The sequence below is a fragment of the Tursiops truncatus genome, chromosome 3, assembly GCF_011762595.2.
Source record: "Tursiops truncatus isolate mTurTru1 chromosome 3, mTurTru1.mat.Y, whole genome shotgun sequence".
Lineage (NCBI taxonomy): Eukaryota > Metazoa > Chordata > Mammalia > Artiodactyla > Delphinidae > Tursiops > Tursiops truncatus.
This window is the reverse complement of record NC_047036.1, coordinates 82,467,033-82,485,751: the sequence shown is the minus strand read 5'-3', so window position 1 is coordinate 82,485,751 and position 18,719 is coordinate 82,467,033. Positions and strand designations below refer to the sequence as shown.

The 18,719-nt window shown below is 34.7% G+C and overlaps 1 protein-coding gene across 1 annotated transcript in view; it reads left to right on the top strand.

The window, feature by feature from the left end:
* The window catches only part of SLCO4C1 (solute carrier organic anion transporter family member 4C1), a 61,888-nt gene that overhangs the window by 1,540 nt on the left and 41,629 nt on the right, over positions 1-18,719 (top strand). Inside the window, exon 2 of the mRNA XM_019940755.3 lies at positions 1,881-2,144. Within this exon, the coding sequence (XP_019796314.1) occupies positions 1,881-2,144 (264 nt within the window). The remainder of the gene's footprint in view (positions 1-1,880; positions 2,145-18,719) is intronic.

The window sequence follows — 18,719 nt, the reverse complement described above, 5'->3', positions numbered from 1 at the left end:
GCCGCCTCTCAACATCTTGATCTCAGTTGTCCAAAATCAGTGATTGTGAAGCATCTTAGTGTCAAGGGAATGCAAAGTTCAAAGAAATTGGGCACAAGTAAAAAATTCCTTGTCTTGTGTATTACCTTAAACGTATTTTGAAATTTCAATATTATTCCAGAATATATCATTTTACATTTAATATAAAATATTGTTTAAAATTATTATTGAATATAATTGAAATTCTTAGAGAAATGTGTCAAGTTTAGCCTGGAGCTACTCTACCTAGAAATCTCCAATTTCAGAAGTATAATCTGTGATGAAAGTGACCCAGTAAGTTCTTATTTGGGTTTAAGTCTGAATGAGTGAAAAGATTATTATTCTGTTTTTCAAACAAGATCCTTGGGAAGACCATTTCCATGATATAGTAATAGGTGATTAATTGGTAAAAAGACCCAAAACTTGTCAAGTGAGTTTACTTAACCCAGCACTTCTCAAAGATAAACAGGATTTCTCTTAGCACTTAATTTCCTAATGAACCTCATTGCTTCATGCATTTACAATAGACATAGTATGCAATGTTTCATGAAATTTCTTTTTTTTAAAAGCAAAATTCTTGGAACTTGTGTAGCATAGAATTCACATTGGGATCATAGGCTTAAAGTGCTATATTTCCACAAGAGTTTGCAAATTTGCTTTCTTAGAAAATTTTTTACCATAAAAACAGTGAGTTCTAATGACTGACTTTTAATCAGTATGGCAAGGGTGTCGGAAAGTTGATTTTAGATGGGAAATTTTCAAATTCTCAGACAAGCTTATCTCCTTATAAATGTGTCATTCCTAGGTACCTTAGAAATTTTTTCTTAAAACATTAAGAATTATAAATTGGCTTATAGATTTATTAAACTGGCATAAAAGTAAAAATCATGTTAGGACTTTTAAAGCTTATATAAATTTTCTTGAAATACATTCCTAGTTACAGTCTTGATAAAGCAAAATTTGAAGAGATTATAGAGGTCATGACTTGGATATACTCTTTCTGTTAATTAATTAATGAAAACAATTCATGGCAGCCTCTTAAGCAAAAGGAATAATCAGTTAAAAACTTTGTAATTTGATCAGATGCTTTTTATTTTCACTTTATAGTAATATTTAAACTTCTGTATATTTAATCTATATCCAAACAGGACATTTTCGTTGTCAGTCAAATTGGATTTTCAGCTTTTCCTTGTTTATCTTGTACTCCTTCATCATGGTTATAATGAGCAGATGAAGTATAATGTTTTTTTATTTTGCTTTTTTCTGTTACTTTGCCTTTTATTTAGAATGCCAGTGGTGAAAATAAGACTTTCAGTTTGTTATTTTTGCTCCAGGAACTTTTAAATGATAACTTTAAAGAGTGCTAGAAGAAAATAGAGGTTTGAGAACTCAATTTCACCTTTCTTAAGACTAAGTCAAGGATCTCATGTTATAAATATGTTTAAAGATTGAGTAATTTGAGCAGTTTTAGTATTTGAACTCTCAATCACCTCTACATTTTGTACTCTTCCAAGCGAGGTCCATGGGACTATGCTACACCTGGAACTCTCTAGCAAACCAGCCTCATGAGACTTTACCGGTCTTTATGTCATTTAAAGAAAAATGAAGTTAGTTATAATTCAGTATGTGATAAGCATCAATTTTATTTAACATCTGAAAATTCACAAGTGTATAATTTAAAAGCGAGCTGATTTGTAAAGGAAATATGTTTGGCTTGCTTAGCTTTGAAACTTTGAGATTTTTAAAATTGGTACATTTAAAAATATCAAAAGAAACAATCAAATTTTAGTATGTCATTAATAATCATAATCTATATGGTAAAGTTGTAATAATGCACTTAAATTTCCTCTTCTCTCTTTTAGGTATGGTGGTAAATGGCCTAGTAAATATTAGCATTTCCACTATTGAGAAGCGCTATGAATTGAAGAGTTCCCTGACAGGCTTGATATCATCAAGCTATGATATCGCATTCTGTTTGTTGTCTTTATTTGTATCATTCATTGGTGAAAGAGGACACAAACCAAGATGGCTTGCATTTGCATCCTTTATGATAGGATTGGGAGCACTTGTATATTCATTGCCAAAATTTTTTAGTGGAAAATACCAATTTGGGTCCCTTTTTGAAGGTAAGTTTCTGTTGTGTTTTGCTTATTTTAAGACGTAGTATGAAACTGTGTTATACTGCAACTCTATATTGCAGCTCACTTGTATGGGTAAATAGGGTAAGGGCTAGTCTCTTCCACTGCTTACTGCTTTGTTATGATGTGAATTGTGTTAGGAGATTCCTGAGACAGATTGCGCATTATTCATCCCTTCAGTGGTTCTCCAAGTTTTTAATCCTCTAATACTCATTCCCCATATTATACACAATCTTCCTCAGAAAAGACATGACTTGTTTTGGTTTGCAGGTGGTGTGACTTCACTGGGGTTCTAAGATCTAGTTTTTCCCTTTATGGTTTTATTTGCTGTGCTTATAGCTCTGCACCCTGGACATGTTGACTCCTGATTTGAGAAAGAGAGGTAAAACTTGTAGGAGTGGGGCTTTTCCTGAGAACTGAAACTAGCTTTACTTTTGACTCTAGTTTAGAGACACAGAACTTCATGAGTTACCTAAAGTGTTGCTCTGGTCAGTACATTATTTAAAGGCTCAGAAAGGAAGTTTGATTATTTATATTTCTTCCCTTTTTTTTCTCCAAATAATCCTTTTTAATGGAAAAACAATTATGGTAGAGCCCAAGAAATGTGCTAATGAAAGTAGACCTTAACGTTTTTTGTCCTTCCTGAGACTTTTAATAGCAAGTATTGAAATAAAATCAGAGGGCTACAAAATCTGAAGTTTTGATAGGTTAGGTAAGTGAAGAAAAGGCTTATAGTAAGAAGAAGGGAGAACTGGGGCCTCCTGCACAATAGGCATTATTTTTAAAAAGTTAAGATTGTTATATTTGTATTAATTTTGAAAATTCATATTAAGTGTTAACATTTCCCAAAATCTATTTCCCAATTATAGAATGACAACAAATGGGAAAATATTTTCAATAACAAAGTATATATCTTGCAGCGTTTTAGGGGTGCACTTATTTAGAAAGCAGACTTCATTTTGGAAATAAAAATAGCATATGCAAGCATATGGACCAAGAGAGGATGTTTTTAAAATGTGATAGAGTTTGGAATGAATTGGATAAGGTGAATGTGTTATCAGTAGAAAGAACAGTTACTAGGTTCTAGTATACTAACTAAGATTCCACAGGATTTTATCAGGCCAACTTCACATACTTTCTCTGGGGGTAGATTTGGGAAAAACACATGTAGACTTTAGTATAATACCTTTGAAATCCTAATTTCAAAGAGGAAAGGAAAAAGCTAATTTTAGTCTGTCACATAAGAAATATGAAACTGATTCTATGATAGCAAAAATATTATTGTGTCTATAGTATTTAGGTGTTGATCTTTCTTTGTACTGAATCTAATCCCTCATTTTTTTTTTTTTTTTTTTGCGGTACGCGGGCCTCTCACTGTTGTGGCCTCTCCCGTTGCGGAGCCTGCAGGCTCTGTGGCCATGGCTCATGGGCGCAGCCACTCCGCGGCATGTGGGATCTTCCCGGACCGGGGCACGAACCCGTGTCCCCTGCATCGGCAGGCGGACTCTCAACCACTGCGCCACCAGGGAAGCCCTAATCCCTCATTTTTCCAGTTGATCAGATGCCCTGTTTGTTCTTAAAGTATACAGACTTTGTTAAAAAACTCTTTGACTCTCTAAACTAAAACATAAACACCTAGTCCAGTGCAAAAGCCTGATTTGTCCTCAGCCGTCTTCTTAGCTTCTTCTCTTGCCATACATGTGTTGAGTTGCAGCCAGTCTGAATAAGTTATATTTACTAAAGAGAAATGGCCACAAATTAAGGTGTGTTTGTGGCCAGAGATGAAGCCAAGAAGGTTGCTGAAGCCAGGTTATAAACTTTTAGTACATTATTGTATATTGTGCAAGTTTTCACCAAATTCATATTGATATTTTTCATTATTTTAGTTGAGGTAGATTAGGTAGAGGAATTGGCTGATCTGTAAAAGTTTTACTCTAAGACTCATAATTTAAATAATAGTTTATCTGTGGCAAATAAAAGCAAAAACTCAGGTTGCCCTTACATTATTCTGCCATTCCTATGAGGAATATTTATTGATATGGACTATACATGATGCTGAAATAATAGCAGTGAAACTGTTTCATGCCCTCAGGATTTTATATACTAGTGGGAGGAAATACAAAATAAACAAACAAGATAACTGAAGATTGAGGTGAGTGTATAACAGAACAAATAGTGTGAAGTAATAGTGTACAAAAGGGAAAATTTGTGGGCAAGGAAAGTCTATTGTGATTGAAACTGGTTAATGAGGACCCAGCCAAGGAAGATGATATCCAGGCAGGAGAAAAAATGATCACGGACTTTGGAGCAGGAAACAGCTTGGCTGGTTTTAGGAATTGTCAGTTTTGGCCAGCATGATCAAAGCGAGGGAGAATGTGGCATGAGATGAATTTGAGAGTCAGGTAGACCCCAGTGTGAGGCATTTGGATTTTCCTTCAAGTGCAATGGGAATTCATGAGAGAGTTTTACACAGGGAGGTACATGATCTTATTTATGTTTTTAATTGATCATTTGGCTTCTATTGTTCTGAGGGACAAGAGTAGATGGGAGGAAATCACCCAGGAGGTTTTTATTTTAGTTCAGGTGAGCAATAAGGGTGGTTGGGATGGGGTTGGTAGCAGTAGAGATCTAGAGGAGTGATTGATTTTCAGTGTATTTTATTTTTTATTTTTTAATGTTTATTTATTTATTGTTTTTCTTATTAGTCATCCATTTATACAATACACATCAGTGTATACATATCAATCCCAATCTCCCAATTCAGCACACCACCACACCACCACCCCCCTCGGTGGCCATACGTTTGTTCTCTATATCTGTGTCTCAATTTCTGCCCTGCAAACCGGTTCATCTGTACCATTTTCTAGCTTCCACATATATGCGTTAATATACGATATTTGATTTTCTCCTTCTGACTACTTCACTCTGTACAACAGTCTCTAGATCCATCTACGTCTCTACAAATGACCCAATTTCGTTCCTTTTTATGGCTGAGTAATATTCCATTGTATATATGTACCACATCTTCTTTATCCATTCATCTATCGATGGGCATTTAGGTTGCTTCCATGACCTGGCTATTGTAAATAGTACTGCAATGAACATTGGAGTGCCTGTGTCTTCTTGAATTATGGTTTTCTCTAGGTATATGCCCAGTAGTGGGATTGCTGGGTTGTATGGTAGTTCTATCTGTAGTTCTTTAAGGAACCTCCATACTGTTCTCCATAGGGGCTGTCTCAGTTTACATTCCCACCAACAGTGCAAGAGGGTTCCCTTTTCTCCACACCCTCTCCAGCATTTGTTGTTTGTAGATTTTCTGATCATGCCCATTCTAACTGGTGTGAGGTGACACCTCATTGTAGTTTTGATTTTCATTTTGCTAATAATTAGTGTTGTTGAGCAGCTTTTCATGTGCTTCTTGGTCATCTGTATGTCTTCTTTGGAGAAATGTCTATTTAGGTCTTCTGTCCATTCTTGGATTGGGTTGTTTGCTTTTTTAATATTGAACTGCATGAGCTGTTTATATATTTTGGAGATTAATCCTTTGTCCGATGATTCGTTTGCAAATATTTTCTCCCATTCTGAGGGTTGTCTTTTCGTCTTGTTAATGGTTTCCTTTACTGTGCAAAAGCTTTGAAGTTTCATTAGGTCCCATTTGTTTATTTTTGTTTTTATTTCCATTACTCTAGGAGGTGGATCAAAAAATACCTTGCTGTGATTTATGTCAAAGAGTGTTCTTCCTATGTTTTCCTGTAAGAGTTTTATAGTGTCTGGTCTTACATTTAGGTCTCTAATCCATTTTAAGCTTATTTTTGTGTATGGTGTTAGGGAGTGTTCTAATCTCATACTTTTACATGTAGCTGTCCAGTTTTCCCAGCACCACTTATTGAAGAGGCTGTCTTTTCTCCATTATATATCCTTGCCTCCTTTGTCATAGATTAGTTGACCATAGGTGCGTGGCTTTATCTCTGGACTTTCTATCCTGTTCCATTGATCTATATTTCTGTTTTTGTGCCAGTACCATATTGTCTTCATTACTGTAGCTTTGTAGTATAGTCTGAAGTCAGGGAGTCTGATTCCTCCAGCTCCATTTTTTTCCCTCAAGACTGCTTTGGCTATTTGGCATCTTTTGTGTCTCCATACAAATTTTAAGATTGTTTGTTCTAGTTCTGTAAAAAATGCCATTGGTAATTTGATAGGGATTGCACTGAATCTGTAGATTGCTTTGGGTATTATAGTCTTTTTCACAATATTGATTCTTCCAATCCAAGAACATGGTATATCTCTCCATCTGTTGGTATCATCTTTAATTTCTTTCATCAGTGTCTTATAGTTTTCTGCATACAGGTCTTTTGTCTCCCAAGGTAGGTTTATTCCTAGGTATTTATTCTTTTTGTTGCAGTGGTAAATGGGAGTGTTTTCTTAATCTATGTTGAATAATAGTGGTGAGAGTGGACATCCTTGTCTTGTTCCTGATCTTAGAGGAAATGCTTTCTCTTTTTCACCATTGAGAATGATGTTGGCTGTGGGTTTGTCGTATATGGCCATTATTATGTTGAAGTGGGTTCCCTCTATGCCCACTTTCTGGAGAGTTTTTATCATAAATGGGTGTTGAATTTTTTCAGAAGCTTTTTCTGCATCTATTGAGATGATCATATGGTTTTTATTCTTCAATTTGTTAATATGGTGTATCACATTGATTGATTTGCGTATATTGAAGAATCCTTTCGTCCCTGGGATAAATCCCACTTGATCATGGTGTATAATCCTTTTAATGTGTTGTTGTATTCTGTTTGCTAGTATTTTGTTGAGGATTTTTGCGTCTATATTCATCAGTGATATTGGTCTGTAATTTTCTTTTTTTGTAGTATCTTTTTCTGGTTTTGGTATCAGGGTGATGGTGGCCTCATAGCATGAGTTTGTGAGTTTTCCTTCCTCTGCAAGTTTTTGGAAGAGTTTGAGAAAGATGGGTGTTAGCTCTTCTCTAAATGTTCGATAGAATTCGCCTGTGAAACCATCTGGTCCTGGACTTTTGTTTGTTGGAAGATTTTTAATCACAGTTTCAATTTCATTACTTTTGATGGGTGTGTTCATATTTTCTATTTCTTCCTGGTTCAGTCTTGGAAGGTTATACCTTTCTAAGAATTTGTCCATTTCTTCCAGGTTGTCCATTTTCTTGACATAGAGTTGCTTGTAGTAGTCTCTTAGGATGCTTTGTATTTCTGCGGTGTCTGTTGTAACTTCTCCTTTTTCATTTCTAATTGTATTGATTTGAGTTCTCGCCCTCTTTTTCTTCATGAGTCTGGCTAATGGTTTATCAATTTTGTTTATCTTCTCAATGAACCAGCTTTTCGTTTTACTGATCTTTGCTATTGTTTTCTTTGTTTCTATTTCATTTATTTCTGCTCTGATCTTTATGATTTCTTTCCTTCTGTCCACTTTGGGTTTCAATGTATTTTAAAGGAAAAAGAGATGGGTCTTTCTAGTGGATTGATTGTGAAGAAGGGGTGACTCCTTCATATTTGGTTTGACCAACTGGAGCCATTTACTCTAATGTGGAAGACTGGGTTAGAACAGAATTGGGAGTGGAAATCAAGAATTCAGGTTTGGACTTAAGTATGAACTGCATACTATATATCCAATGTTGCGATGTGTATTTTTGGACATGTATGTTTATGTAAATGTGCAAGTTTTTCTTTAGTCTTCATTCCTTGAAATGAAAATACTGGTTTGAAGGGCTTCCTCATTCTAATTTTTGATAGATAATGTCACACTGACTTTTAGGAAGGGATATACCAGTTACTCTCCCACAGTCAATATATGAAAATGCCTGGTTGCTATTTTGAAATTTTTACATTATTTTATATACTTGTCTCCTCACGTGAATTAACCTACTTTTGCAAATATGGGATTCTGTAACCAAAAATCTGAGTTATTTATCCAACTCTAAGGAGAATATAGAGGAAAACTGGAGATTTAAGTGAGAAAAGGAAAACAAATTAGTTGAAAGCTTTGTGTAAATAAATTAGAAGCAAGGAAATGTATAATCTTCTTAGGTAACATTACATAAATAACCTAAAGAGTATAATATTAAGAAATAATATTATTAATTGAAATCATACATGTAATTTAATTTGAAACTGACATTGAGAGAATTAACATATTCCCTTGTGTGCTTTTTTTGTTGCTGTTGTTTTTTTGAACTTGAGGTAAACCAAACTCAGGCTCAGTTTGGATGAAATAATCTCTGTAAGAGGATATTAAAGTAATGTAATATAGTTTGTAAGTAGAAGAAAACAAAATATGAAATATGATAAGCTTGTATAATTTCCACAGGTGTGAGAATTACACAGAAGGAGGTTAAGAGTTAGCAAAAAGGTAGAAAAATGTGTTTGGAATCAGCTTGAATTTTCTATTGTTCTATAAAAAATAAATTTAAGTAGGTTTGGGAAAGTATTTTCTTAAGGGAAGTTTTAATGGACACATAAGGTTTAGAGGTGATTATCTATCTTTGAATGGAGATAACATTTATCAAAGAGAAGTTTTGCTTGTTATCGGACAAACACGAAAAAGGAAGAATTAAATTTAACGAAGAAAAATGCTTCTAAGGGCTAATTTTGGTATGTGTTAACCTGAAGATAGAATAATGTCATAAAACATTTTCAAGTAAATCATATTTGCCACTCACGTTTGATATATTTTAATAGACCATTAACATAACACATCATATTTTAATATAACTTTTAAATATTTTTAAAAATGTAATAAATAAATAAATCTTTACCACATAACATTTTGTTTTCATTCAAGCACTTTTTAATTTCCTTTGGATGAGTTAATTTAATGTTGGTAAACAAAATAATATTTTTTTCTCTTTGAAACTTTGTGACAGGGGCCATTAGTAAATAGCAATACTTAGGAATTGTAGAGAAGTAATTACTAAATCCAGTAAAGCTCTTTTTTTTTATTGACCAATATTGGATAAATTTTCCTAAGTTATATTATTTTCTTGTTTCTCTTTTCCATCCCTTTCTCTCAAAAGAATGTAACTCTCAACACTTCCCTTTTGCTTCATCACTAAATTTCTAATATTTTAGAAATGGTATTTCAAGGAGAATTCTGCATTAAAAGACTATGGTTACACAGGCTGACTACCTAAAAATGTTGAACTAGGAAAATGATTAGAGTGGGACTCAAAGTCAGACTTAATTTTTAGTTACTGTTTTGTCTTTGTCTTGTATTCTTAAGGTTTTTTTGTTTGTTTTTTTTTTAATATGGAATGCTTGCCTAGATTGGAGAATACATAGGGCCAAGAATCTTAGAGTTTTTCAACCACCAGTTCAACACAGGATGCTTTAATTTTGCTTGGCATCTGGGAAATATGTGTCCAGTTTAGTGTTTACTTATTTTGTAAAGTCAATTGTGGGCATAGAGAAAAAGGTTTCTTTTCATTTCAGGATTATTGCTTTATATTTTCCTTTAAAATAGGAGTTTCACAACCATCATGAAATACTACATACCTTAATGTAGCCAGTTTTGTTGAAATTCAAATGACCTAACTTTTGAAATAGAGGAAACTCACTGAGAAAAATAAGTACGAAAGTATGTGTCAATGAGATGTTAGCACAAACTCTGTTCTGCCCGCAGTTATAATTTGCAGATAGGTATAAATTTTAAAATGAGTGGCCTTGAACAAGAGAAAGTAACATCCCAACATTTCTCAAAATATGATTTGCCGAGCAGAGTTTCTGAAGGTATTAAGATATACAATGGAATATTACTCAGCCATAGAAAGGAATGAACTTGGGTCATTTGTAGAGACATGGGTGGACCTAGAGAGTGTCATACAGAGTGAAGTAAGTCAGAAAGAGAAAAGCAAATATCGTATGATAATGCATATGTGTGGAATCTAGAAAAAATGGTATAGATCATCTTATTTGCAAAGCAGAAATAGAGACATAGACATACAGAACAAATGTATGGATACCAAGGGGGAAAGGAGTGGGGAGGGAGGAATTGGGAGACTGGGATTGACACATATACATTATTGATGCTATGTATAAAGTAGACAAATGATGGGAACATACTGTATAGTACAGGGAACTCTACCTAATGCACTGTGGTGACCTAAATGGAAGGGAAGTACAAAAGGGAGGGGATATCTGTATGTGTACGGCTGATTCATTTTGTTGTGCAGTGGAGGCTAACACAACATTGTAAAGCAACTATACTCCAATATAAATTACTAATAAAAAAAAAGAGTATGTTAAACACGGGTTCCGTAGTTCAATGAGTTTGGGAAAAGGTGAAAGTTAAAGAGGCGTCTCCATTGCATCACTGTAAAAGTGAATGCATTGTGTGCCTCTTTAGTTAGGGAATATGAAATGTATAGTTCTGGAACTCCATTGATATGCTTGTCCCTTTTACCCTGCTTCAACTACTCACTTTACATTTTCTCCTCCAGATTAGTGTTTCAGTGAACAGGCTTTGGAAAAATCTGCTCTATGCTGTCTTATGTCTAAGTATGTGATTTGGAAGCCCTTGTTGAATTTAGAAACTTCCTTATGGCCAGCACCTAGAACAGCGTGTGATAGATAGTAGGTACCTGAGAAATGTTTGTTGAGTTGTCAAATATATAAATGAACGATTGGATCCCTTCAACGGAGGCATATTAGGAGTCTGATGAATTGTCCTTCTGTAGAAGGCAGTAAGAGTAGGTAATGGCAGATAAAGGCGATCTGGGATTCTCTGTTCACATTTTCCATAAACTTGGCTTTATGGAATAAACATATTCCATAAAGAATTTTCTTTTGGCCACTGACTTGGGAAGAATTGTAAGTTATCAGAGGCAAAAATTATTTGCCATAGATGATCTTTACGGGTAAGATTTTGGATCTGAAAAATTTGCAGTATGAAAAAGGAAGCTAAAATGAGAAGCATATTCAGAAATAGAAGCAAAATGCAGTGATATTCTATTTTTGGTTTTCATCTTAATTACTTGATAAAATATTGATTTCACTATGTATCTACTGTACTTCTAAAGTGGTGATAAAATGTCAGAGTTATTTTTTCATAGACTGTTAGTAGTGATTACCCTTATTTGTCTTCATGTATGAAATAAAAAGAAATGCTCTGGTAGGACATTCAAGCGGACCATAGGCAAAGTTGTGTCTAACCAGGTATAATGTATGGGAGGTAATGATTAAGTAATGCTTTTTGCTTACATCAGAAAGGTTGGTAAAAATGTGGTTTGTGGTAAGAAAGAAATGAGGAAATTCTTTTTTCTTAGTCACTGTTCTTAAAAATGCACAAATAACCAACGTGTGTTTTAATGTATTTTTTCTCTTTTATTTTAATGCTGTTAGCACATCACATTGAGTGAAAGTATGCAGCAATATAGCAGGGATATTAAGATCAGACAAAACAGTTAAAATTTTTGCTCAAGCACTGTATGATAGAGCTTTGTGACCCTGGACAAGTTTCTTCAACTGTAAATCATGATGGGGATAGTAACTGCTACTTCATAGGAAATTATACACAAATAGTGATAAGGCGGTGCCTGGTGTGAGTAAGTGCTCATTAAATAGTAGCAATGAATAAAAATGATGTTCATGATAATTAAGTAACAGCTATATTAATGTAAAAAAACTGCCTTTCTTGGTTTGTTTACTTATTGTCAATGATAGTTACAAGATAATATGAACAACTAAAAATCTTTCAATATGATACATACTTTTTTTTTAGGTGCCACTTGATATTGACATATCCCAAAAGTCTGGCTAAACACTTTCAAAGTAATATATTAGAAAAGGTTTTAATTAGCTATGTTTCCAAGATTGTATTCTTTTTATGAGATAAGAAAATAAATTTATTTGCTGTAGCTCAGATTAATATGGAGCTAATATGTCATTTAATATGACATATTAAATATTGCCTTTTAGATAGCCAAGTTGACTCTTTCTAAATATTTTTAATTTTTTTTCCTAATTTTAAACATGATATGTCCCTTTGCAAGCCAATCAGAAGATAGAAAAATACAAACAAAAATGGAATAGAAGGGAAAAAAATGGAATATATGGAATAAAAAAGTAAGGAAATAAAATTTGTTTATAACAGAGCCTAGATAACACTATCAGTATTGTTCAGCCTTTTTAATATATACACACATTCACACATGTATTCACAAATAGTTATGCATAATTACACTTTTACATTACATAGTCATTAACACACACTCATGCACACACATTCTCACACCCTCTTACTAACCTTTATACATATTCATACATCTTTACATCACATTTTCACATATACGTTCAAATGCACATTTTTAAAGAAACAAGATTTTGAACTTATGGATATCTACTTTTTTTTAACTTAGAGTATATATTGGATATTGTAAATATTAAAAAAGACAAAACTGCAGAATATTTGTTTTTATTTTATTTCATTTTATAGATAATATGTTTAATCAACCCTCCTTTGTTGTGATTTTTATTAATACATTTTATTTTTCTGATTAGAAAAGTTCTACTGGTCATTGCAGACAATTTGGGTAATACTAAGAAGTACAAAGAGAAAAAAACCCAATTCATTATTATTCTTTTCTCAAGGAGAACAACTTTGAGATTGTCTTAATATTTTTATTGTGCCTATTTCTTGTAGAGTTAGTATAATATTTTTCATAGTTTGCAGCATGTGAGCATTCTTATTCTTGCATAGCATTCCATTCTATATTTTAATGATTCTCATAAATATTTACATTTTAAAAGTTTTCCATTATAAGTCATCTCATGATAACATTTTTCTGTTTCAAGATTTTACTATATTTTGGGAGTTATACAGTATTTAACATTTTGGAGTTGGCTTTTTCATTCAGAATAATTCTGTGAAGACTCATCAGGGTTGAATTTATCAGTTGCTCATTCCTTTTTATTGCTAACTAGTAAGTATTCCATGGTATGGGTTTACCATAGTTTGTTCAACCATTCACCTGCTAAAGGCCATTTGGGTTGATCCCAGTTTTTTGGTTATTACAAATAAAGTTATGAACATTTGTGTACAGATTTTTGTGCGAACATACTTTTTAGTTCTCTGGGATGGATGCCTAGGAGTAGAACCAATGGGTCATATGATAGTTCTCTACTTAGTTTATTGAGAAACTACTGTTTTCCAGAGTGTGCCAATTTATATTCCCGTCAGCAATGTATGAATGATCCAGTTTATCTGCACCCTTGCCAGCATTTGGTGCTGTCATTATTTTTTGTTTTAGCCATTTTGATAGGTTGTAGTAAAATCTTATTATGCTTTTAATCTGCATTTCCCTAATGGCTAATGGTGTTGAGAATCTTTGCTTGTGCTCATTTGCCATCTGTTTGTCCTTGATGTAATATCTTTTCATGTTTTTTGCCCATGTTCTAACTATATTGTTTACCTTTTACTGTTGAGTTTTGAAAGTTACTTATGTATTCTAAGTACTAGATCTTTGTCAGATAGATGGTTTGAAGATATTTTCATCTCGTCTGTAGCTGGTCCTTTTCAACCTCGTAACAGGGTTTTTCACAGAGCAAATGATTTTAATTTGAGTGAGGTTCAGTTTATCACTTTTTTCCTTTTGTTGTCGAGTCTAAGAATTCTTTACCTAGTCCTAGATCCCAAAGAGTTTCTATTTCTTTTCTTCAAGAAGTTTATCATTTTCCATTTAAACCTGTGATACATTTTGAGTTGATTTGACTCTCTTTATATTTCCAAATAACATTCTCTGTTTACTCCTTTTAAAAACAGAAATGTATAACTAATGTATTTGTCACAATAATCATTACCGGTTGGAAAGGGGAAAATACACAGGAGTCACTGATTCAGAGAAATCCTGAAATCCCACTGGGAAGCTGTCATGCTTGTTCCTTGAGTAAACTCTCCTTTGCTTCTTGGGAGGGGCTTCATAGTTCATTGTTCTCTGTTGGTCTTTTTTTTAAATTATCCTTGGCTATATTTAAAGAGGGCAAATGGAGAATATATTACTTAGATGCTTAGAAACTGTATCAGCCTGTTTCTTGCCTGTAGAAATTTGGGAACTAAGGGACATTTTAACACTCATTCTGTCATAATCTCTCCTAGAAGAGGCTAATGGTTCATCTGATAGTGCAGATGTTTCAAAAACTAATTGATTCAGATATATGTGCCAATAACCACACACTTAGTTTTGCATTATATCTTGTCTTAACCTCCTGTCTCTCTGAACTTAATTAAGCTTATCAGACTAATGGGAGAGTCATACCCTTAGGTACTTTTCCTTGAGCCATATTTTCCAATTAAAAGTATTTGCTTGGGGCCACCTTAATCCATTCAATGGCATTAACAGGGAGTGGGGCCATAGCCTTGGTTTTATCTACTCCACAGGCTGTTTTAATTAACCTTTGCTGCTCAAAGGCTTTCTGAGTTCTGGAACAAGATAAAGTTCTTACAGCAGGTATGGACAGTGTTTATGACAGTGTTTATGGCAGACAGGGAAGATGTAGGAGGCCTCGGGCAAGTCTCCAATAGGGAAATCCCAGTGAGGACCCCTGGGTTTCTGTAGTAAGACCAAGCTTTTCTGCCTAACTGTTCTCCTTTTGAAAAGCAGCTATTGGTTTGCTCCTTAATGCTGGTAAACAGGATTATGAACACCGTTCAACCTGGACTCCCCATCATGAAGTGTATGTTATCTACTGTAACAAATCATAAAATTAGACATGTGAAAATTAGACATCTCATTGTTGGTAGATGCAGGCAGATTTGGAAGGCACAAATAACTATATAGGCAGGTATCTCATACTACTATCCTGCTTGTTTTTATTGACTTTCACTTCCTTCTTTTTCAATAGAGAAAGGTTATTATAGGCAGAAGTTAGCATGGTCTTACTACAAAAACCGAGATGTCCTTATTAAAAGGATCTCACAGAGTTAGAGGAGGAAGAGGTGTAGCCTGGCTCACAGTGGGTTTTTGCTGGCACCCACCAAAGATGAACATTTTGAAGAAAAACCCCAGTCAGGCATGTCCCTAAAAGGCAATGGTCAGTGGAAATTCTCTTGACAGAAGGGAAGGCTTGAGGTACAGATTTATATTGATTCATGCACAACACTAATAGATAAGCTGGCCAGTCAGAAGCTTGGAAGAAAACAAAAATGAAAGTTGTTTACAAGGTACGAGGAGTTCCAGCCAAGAGATCTGTAGTATGCTTCTGGGCATGGGCCTAGAATGTAAAGCTATTTTTCCCACATGTTAATACTCACTTGAGGGCATCCTTTGTAGAAGAGGCTCTCAATCAGGAAGAAAAGATGGTCTGTACAGTGAGTGTCAATCGGTGTTTTTCCCCAGCCACTGTGGTGCTTGTGGAATTGTCCCATATAAAAAAATGGCCATATAGCATAAAAGGAAGCTAAACATGGGTTCCAAAAATGCCCTTTCCCTCATAATGGCTGGTCTAACTACCTGTACTGCAGATTGGTTGCTCAGTTTACCAATTGCAGGGGTTAGTCCTGAGAGCAGTGATTTGGTAACATTCCCTAGGGCAACCACTATACCCCAGGGCAATGAAAAAATATATATCCTGGTTGCAATTTGTCCTCCCAAGACAAGTAAATATTCTAAATATGAATTTATTTTCACTGCCTGCAATACTTCTACCAACACTCAATGTTGTTTGACTTACAAAATGCCTTATTCATTATTATAACCTATACAGCATCACTTCTGATGAAGAAATTCATTTGCAGCAGAATTATGGTAAGAAACTTCTGCTCATGAAATTCACTTGTGTGTCTTATTACTATGTACCTCAACACCCAGAAGCCGCTGACTCGGTAGAATAGTGTCTGTTGTGTTATAACTTACAGAATAAGATTTCCTTCTCTACAGAATATGGTATATGCATTAAATAAGGCAGAAACCATTCTGCGTTGCTGGGTCCTCCATAGCCAGCATACACAGGGTAGTGAACTAGGGCGTGGCAATGGATTGGAGCCTCTTGCTACTGTACCTAAAAATCCACCTACAGAATTTTTGTTTCCTGCCTTGGTCTTCATACAATAATCAACAGGAAGAGAAGATGGTCACTGAACTGACAGAAGTGATGGATCCTCATTACGAAGGGGAAATTGGGTTGTTTCTAACAGAGGCAAGGAGGAGCGTATTTTGGACTGAGGGAATTCACTCCTGTGCCTCTTAATATCCCCAACCCAATAGTACTTGTTGAAAGGAAAACTGTGGCAATCCAATAGAGACAGAACAGCTGAAGACTTGTAAGAACTTTGTAAAATCCCTCACCAGCTAAGGGATAGGCAGGAGGTAAAGGAAACATGATCTGGATGATAGAAAAAGAAGTGATTACAGACAGGAGCATTATCAAGCTTGTCAGTTGTCTTACTGCTTTATTAGAATAAGCCTCACGGACTATATTGCCGTGCACTTTTGCCTTCCGGCTTCTAGCTGGGTTCAGCCAGTGGGAGTTTGCATGTGGGGAAGGAGGTTCTTGTGCTTATTTCCCTGGTGTGCTCCCCACAAGACCTAGTGTGGGAGTTGCTGTGTGTCTCAACCTAAGGCCACGTTGCTGCAGGGTTTCGGTAACTGCCTAGTAGCACCCACTGTTTGTTCCCTTAACTCTGCCTTTGTAAAAAATCCACCCATAAAACAATCCACATCCATACAAAACTTTTAAATTTGCTTCAGTTATCTCTTTTGTCTGTGTCCTACTGCAACCTTAACTAATACGTAAAAATATCCATACACATATTCTAACTTGAGTATTTTAACAAATATTTTGATTTAAGTAAGTTCTTCCTTACAAATGACTGCTGTTTTTGTTTGTTTTTATTTTTACTATTTTTATTTTTTTTTGCGGTACACGGGCCTCTCACTGTTGCTGTCTCTTCCGTTGCGGAGCACAGGCTCCGGACGCGCAGGCTCAGCGGCCATGGCTCGCGGGCCCAGCCGCTCCGCGGCATGTGGGATCTTCCCGGACTGGGGCACGAATCTGTGTCCTCTGCATCGGCAGGCGGAGTCTCAACCACTGCGCCACCAGGGAAGCCCATGACAGCTGTTTTGAAGTGAAATTGTGCTAATACTTCATAACAAATTGGGAAACTTTTTATTTTCTTCTCTATATTGGAACAATTTAAATAACACACAAGGATTGATTTTTTTGATGGAGCTTTGATGTAAGTTCTCCAGAAAAACCATTTTGGATATGTTGATTTTGAGGTACACTTTTGATTCCCATTTCAATTTATTCCAGAATCATATCTTCATTCAAATTTTATATCATTTATAGTCAATATTTTTATTTTAAGAGATTTTCAAATTTCTTGGTATATGATTATACATAGAATTTTCTAATGTTAAAATTTTTTTATGCATTTGTGGTCATTCCTATTATATTCATGATGTTGGATTCTGGTTTTAATATCTTTTAATGGGTTAATAGCCTGGTAGGTCAGGAGTTTGTATTTTAGAGACCATAAGGAGGTTGACTGTTAGATCTTATATCAAAAGTTTTTGTCTATCTTGATAGTCAGAAGCTCTTACAGAAATATTTTGAATTTACATCCCAAATTATTTAAGTAACTGATTAATTTTACTTTGTCACCGTTAACCATGAGATGAATCTCTTAAAATACATAGGCTCTTAAATCTTAGAGATTTTGAAGTTAATCCAATCCTGACTTTACTCATCGTTAATGAGGAAAATAATAGTATCTCTTTCATAGGAGTTTTTCTGGGGATTAGAGAAGATAATGTATGCCAGTGAAGGACCTTGTATAAGATAAGCACCCCATAAGTATTACTACTATTATGATTGCTATTAACATAAATGAGGATAAGGTAAAAATAAGGTATGGTTATCAAGAACCTAGTGAGTCATACAGGCTTATTGTCACTGACTGAAAAAAGTAAATGAAGAAAGGGTTTCCCTTGGACAACTCAGGTGAGAGCTTTTAATAGGAAGTGGAGTTTTAGCTAGACTTGAACAATGGGTATGATATCAGTAGGAAAAGCATATGATATGGTCATTATAGACAAGGAATATATTATTGAATGCTTTTTGTGTTTTAAACTTGATGACTAGAAAATGGATGTTATGAACACATATGGGAAAATCAGGTAGAGAAATTGGTTTTATGGTGAAGATTGTGAATTTTGTTTTAGATTTTGAGGTAGAAATTTGGCATTAGAAATATAACGCTAGAACATAAGACATTGGACGTTCAAAATTGAGATTTGGAGCCATCCTCACAGTTTCTACATCTGTGACAGTATATGTTCACTCCAAAGGAGATGGGTAGTAATAGAAAAGGTGGGAAGCAGAATCTTGGCACTATGAATCATTAAGCAATCATTGATAACACTAACCCGTTAAGATTTACGTCTGTCTATACAGGGGTTACATTTAAATTTTTTAATAATCTAGGAATGTTTTGTTTTACTTGACACCTTTGTCATACTTCAAACCAGTATTTTTCAAAGTGTGTTTTATGGAACACTAGTTCTGTGAGCTGTTAGACATCAATGGAGAAAAAAAGCAACTT